General features: G+C 41.7%; 1 protein-coding gene across 8 annotated transcripts in view; it reads left to right on the plus strand.

The window, feature by feature from the left end:
* CYLD (ubiquitin carboxyl-terminal hydrolase CYLD) overlaps window positions 1–3642 on the plus strand; it is a 125517-nt gene extending 121875 nt beyond the window's left edge. For all 8 annotated transcript variants that reach the window (XM_075878165.1, XM_037428536.2, XM_037428537.2 and 5 more), the window contains one exon: window positions 3325–3642. In XM_075878165.1, coding sequence (XP_075734280.1) covers window positions 3325–3533 — 209 coding nt within the window. In that variant the 3' untranslated portion in view covers window positions 3534–3642. The remainder of the gene's footprint in view (window positions 1–3324) is intronic.
* The last annotated feature ends 2358 nt before the right edge of the window (window positions 3643–6000 follow it).

Here is a 6000-nt window from a genome sequence, read left to right on the forward strand (position 1 = left end):
CCCAGGCGGTCAAAATTTTCGGAGCCCTCCACTACGGCGTCTCTCATAATCATATGGTGGTTTTGGGACGTTAAACCCCACAAATCATCATCAATCATCATCATTAAATATTCATAGAAAGTCTGAAAGTGGGCAGAGCAGTGATGTGATCGCTGCACCGATTGCGCCAAACTGTGCCAAGAAGTTAAACTTGGTACATTCTGCTATATTTTAACAGAAATCGCTTAATTTGCACTGAGCGTACTCTAAGAAGCAATTATTATGGTGATATAATGAACCCACATAATGAACCTCGAATAATGAACCCAGATATAATGAAATGTCAGTTATAGCGAAGTAAAATAAAAACAGTCTTGCAACACATATAATTTTAATGATAAACCTTTTCAGTGAATTTTTTTATATAAAAAACTTATTTTTTTCTAAGATGCAACGTTGTTATAATAAGGTTTGAGTGTAAGTTGGAGCATGTCATTGGAGCATGTCATTGGAGCATGTCATTGGAGCTAACAGCCGAGAGGTATGTAGTTATAAAAATATCGCTCGCGGCCCAGTAACTGCGTCTTCAACAGAATGTTTTTTAGTTGAGCTAATGGGAATGACCAAATAAATGAAGGTTGCCTCCTAATTCTTGATTGAGCTTGCAATAATGTTCATGCCTCACCACAAGTTGTGCTGTTACTGACCATTGTGCCTAGCTGCAAAGACATGCACACAGTGTCTCGTAAATGGTGATTTCTACTCTGAAGCGTGTGCCCTGTCAAACTTTTGATTAGTGCAAATAGATGGCAACACGTGTTATTATGTAAGCTGGCAGGTTCTTCGAAAGCTTTATGTACTGACCCACACGACGACACCGAGGAGGGTGGAGGTGGAAGCCAAAGGTGCCATGTAGTATTGTGGCAAGCACACAGGCTAAATAATTGCTTTCATCTGATAAATGTATAAAGTGGGGAGGGGGAGAATGTGAGACTAACATACTGTGTGCAAACTATCCCTACTACAAAATTATACTGTCAAGTCAGGTAAATACAGTTACTGAATGCTGTGGAGTAAAAAAAAAAAAATCTATTAAAGGGGCCTTGGAACACTTTTTGTGCATGGTAAGAAAATACTGCCGATCGGTAGTAGAGCCTCCCGACAACACGCGAGCCAAATATTATAGCGCAATATGCGGCCTGGAATTCACAATAAATTATCAGTCAGCTAAAAATTGCTTTCTCTTCTCTCGACAAATCACGAAATATGCCCGAAAATCACGCGTGGAAAGCCCATCTACCAGCCATTAACTGATTTGAACATGCTGCGCTCGCTCGTTACAGAGATCGCCGCAGAAGGCTTCTACATGTCCACGCGTGTGCACGCGATCACACTGAAAAAGCCGCACATTCGAAGAAAAAAAAAAGATAAGAGTGCTCAAGGTCACAAGGCATGCGTGATGGTTTTCTGTGGCCCTGCCATCCTTTCCTGCTTAGCTTCCAGTGCTTTCATTGGGACGAGAGAAGAGAGAATACAGTTTCAGCACGCGACAAACCTTTTTAACTCTACTCGCCCTGGACGGATTCTTATAATTTTTTGCGGCATTGAATTTATGACGCAATAAGCTCCTCCAGTGAACTCCTTCCATGGTTACTTGAAAAATTGTTTCAGGACCCCTTTAAGCTTTAAGATGGCAAGTTCTTCCGAGTCTTTTATTTAGAGATTGATTGCATTAATTATAGTTAGAATTGCATTATATAATTAGAACCCTTTGTTTTATAGTCAGGTTATTTTACCAAAAAATTGCAGTGTCATTCCTTATGACTTCATTCATTATGATTTCATACAGGGCACTCCAGTTACTGTACATTGCCAGGATTTATCAACAATTCCAGCCGTTGCAGTGGTGTGTTGGGAAAGCATGGTGATGCACTATCGTGGTCTGTTGGTGCCGATTCTCAACTTCACCAAAAGTTACAAATCTGCGAACCTCTCTAAATAAAATGCGAAGCCTTTCATGCTCACTAATTTTGTTTAGTGCAGCGTTGGAGTTAAGCACGATATACCAATTATTTATTAAGCCAAATATGTTAGTAACAGCCAGTGAACCAAAAGCCTAAAATGCCTATGTAATGCAACAGCACGTGCTTCACCACTCACCTTGAATGTCTAGGTTGTACTGAAAGCACAGACATCATCACACTAGTGCTTTTCAGTAATAAAATGACTATGGTGGAAAAATTTGTGCTGCCTATGGCTTCAGGAAAAATTTCACTAAATAACGAAAAATAATTGTATTGGGGAGAATTGTCGGGCACCCTGATGTCATCAATAGTATATAGAAGTTAGACTGTTCACTCAAAAGTAGGGCGCTGCGGGTTTATTTCACTTTTGGGGACCTTATAATATAGCTAGACATGTATGCGTGCATATACAGCATACTATCAGTAAACGAAAAACTGTTAAATGGTTGCTTTAAATGCAAGAACTGTCTCTTATATGATTGTTTTACTACTCTTATTCTGCACCCCTGCTCATACCTCAGTAAAAAAAGCTCCTGGTAAATAGAACATATTTTCCTGGTCCCTTCAGGTTCCATTTAACGAGTGTTGACTGTAGTATTTACTTTGTTAAACATAGTAAAACTACTCCCACTTACCTAAAAAGTTGTGCTTGAAAATGTGTGACAAGCAACTGCTCCAAAAGGCTGACCTGCTGCTCTAGATTGCGGTTTTAGCTGCTCTGGATGCTGTGCCAAATCAGCTTCAGCTCATTTGGCGAGGCCTGTGTACTATGTGATGTCAGTGCACGCTAAAGAACACCACATGTGTGATCCAAATTTCCAGAGCCTTCCACTATGACATCACTCATAATCATATCATGGGTTTGGGGCGTTAAACTCCTCATATCAATGTTATACTGTTTGAATGTCTCTGGAACATCCAGAACAGAAGGCTGTTACCAGAATTTGCAGTATGGATATGTAGTGAGGATGTCTTAACCTCTCTGCTAAGTCGTTGCATCTAAAATCTTCATTTAATGTGATGCCACGTTAAGTGTGTGGCCCTCCAAATTCTTCCTGGTTCACCATCACAGTTTGTTTTGCGTAATGCATGGCTGTTCCTGGTAATTTTCAATAAACGACTATTAGGAACTGAATTTATTGGTCACAACGGACTAAAAAAAAAATCTTTTGTACCATCCTCATTTTTGTGTGTGTGTGTGCACAGAGTTCATAGATAATATGAGAAAGAATACAGGCACAACTACTTTTCTTGTCCTTGATGAAGTCCTACTTTTCTTTTTTTTTTCAACTGCTTTAATGCACTTGGCCCAACTTTGCAGGTGGAGAAGATGGGCACAACATCCCTAAAGTGGATAACTACCTTGATGCTGACAACTGGTTTGAACAAAAGGGCCTAGAAAAATTACGAGACCTGTCTCGGGCTGATAAGGCTCGGGCTGATAAGATACTTCCTGGCATGACACGCAGGTTGCTTAGCGATGCCTACATGTGCATGTATGAGAACAAATTTGTCAAGCAGTATGAGTGACGCATACCGGTTAAGCTTCAGGCAACTGCAGTCATGTATAAGAGGCATGTTTGTGTACTGTGAACAGTTGATTTAATATTTCAACTAATAAATGATTTTAGAAATGCTCCTAGCCATCTCATTTCTGAGTCTGGTTTCTCAGTTATCACTGCATGTCATAAAAAACGTACATATAGCGGCACATCCCTGTTATATTAAAAAATCACAGCATATCCACGGAATGAATGATGATGAGGGGGCAAAGCTTCGAAGAATTTTATTGGTAAACCGTGGATCATCCATCTGTCTGTCCGCCTGTCTGTCCATCCGTCTCTGTTTGTTCATCCGTCTGTCCGTCCACACTAGACGGTCACATATGAACTAGGAGGGACGGACCAACAGCTTTAGGAGCTTCGCATCTAAAAGCACTGCACTTCGTAACCCAACTATTTTCATGTGTATGCGTCTACGATAACACTGTACATTTAGTTGTTAAAGATGAAAAACACAAAGGCTAACAGCCCAACATGGTGGCACTTAAACCTCTTCTTAAAATAGTCTATAGCAACCTATACAGTCGCCAGCTAGGTTAGAAGCATTGTGCACCGATAGACAAGAAGTTTACATTTGTTATTGGGCATACATGTAAAAGATTTAAAAGATTTAACCATGGGAGTGTTAGATAGTGTCACTCATGACCGTGGCAGTGGATCTGGAGCATCTTTTTGACCTGATGACGCTGTATAGTGCGTGAAAATTTGTAGCAGGCAGTTTACCAATAAATCCTTATACTCGGCCTGAAGGTGCCATGTATATCAGTTAAGACTCTGGGTGTGCAGTGAATAAGATAAGGAACCAAGGGGCTGGATCTTTGTTGGTCACAGCCATGTAAAGCCAACAGGCAATGGAGCCAATGAAATCCATAGTTTTCATAGAAGTGTAGATATAAGCTAAATGGAAATGAAAGTGGACAAAAGAAAAACTGGTGAAGCATGTGCCTAGCATTAAGCCTCCCAAGCCTTGAAACAGCAAAGCTGGACAACTCTGAAAATTAATCTGGTTGCCTCTATGTTGTTCATAGGCCTAAGTTAAGTGATGGGGGTTGTTTCTAGGGTTCTTTTAGGTCATTGTTGGCTTTAGCTAAGTGATGCTGGGTTATTTCTTTGTTGATTCTCACTGCAGAGAGGTTTGACTTAAACCACACACGGTCACAGGTATGACACAGATGTCCAAACTCCAGTGATGGAAACGCTTGCTGAAACCAAGCTTTTGCACCTCTCATAAAGTCACTGATATGACATAGATGTCCAACCAGAGACACTCTTGCTGAAACCAAGTATTCACTTCTCATAAAGTCACAGATACGACACGTATGTCCTACCAGAGACAAACTGTCGATGAAACCAAGTGCTTGCACCTCTCATAAAGTCACAGATATGACAGATGTCCAACCAGAGACAAACTCTTGCTGAAACCAAGCTTTCGCACCTCTCATAAAGTCGCAGATAAAACATGGATGTCCAATCATATACAAAATTTCTGAAACCTGCAGTGTACACGTATCCCAAAGAATTAATGCCAATAGCGTGGGTTCGGTCTTGGCGAGCCGCAGGGCACGCGTTAACCATTGCCGTGACGAGAACACGGTACTCAAGGTCGCAACACTTTATTGCATGCGGCAACACCAAAAAGGCAGTACAGAGCTCGTCGCAAAAGGCGCGGCGGGACAGCAAATGGGCTTCTCCATGCTACGGTGCCGTGAACACGTCTTCGTGGGCAAAAGTGATTCACGGGAATACCGGGACAAAAGGGCCCGGTCACTCGAGCGAGGGCAAAAATGAGCTCGCGTTGGCTTCGGAGAGATACAGGTCGGCGTAGTCTGACCATGCACTAGGAAACCGCGCCGCACTTCGGCCTAGCGTTTGCAAGGAGGGGGCAACAAAAGGTAAGTGTTCACTGCAGGTGCAAGGCGTCATTGGCTTAAATCCAAATGAGCCCCAAACAAAGGGGCTGACAGCCAGAAAAGAAATGCATGCTTACCCCATGCCGTCCCGGAGAGGTTTTCTCTTGCTCCCGACGCGCAGCGTTGCCAGGTACACAGAGGGTGAACTGCCAAATTCAGGCTCATTAATAGCCCAGAAGTAGCCAAATGTAATTGATTGAAAATAGCCAAAACTAATGAGGTATGGAAACAACATTGTGCCTATTCGTTTGTGCCAGATTAAAACAAATGAGGCATTTTGTGGAAAGTTACCCATGTGACATGCGTGTCTCTTGCTACTACTCAATGCAAGATTGATTGTGACACAGATAGGAGAAATTGAAGTAAAATTCCGCTTTGCTTACGAGTATTTGTATTTTATTGTTGCTTTTTGCAGGTGATAATCAACTTTATTAAACGTCCAGCGAGTTAAATTGTTTGTCTTCATTGAAGTGAGGCCACAATCTGAGGTTCATCGCACAAGAAAAGGGAGACGAAGGAGTTGTA

This window comes from Rhipicephalus microplus, chromosome X (assembly GCF_043290135.1).
Source record: "Rhipicephalus microplus isolate Deutch F79 chromosome X, USDA_Rmic, whole genome shotgun sequence".
Taxonomy (NCBI): Eukaryota; Metazoa; Arthropoda; class Arachnida; order Ixodida; family Ixodidae; genus Rhipicephalus; species Rhipicephalus microplus.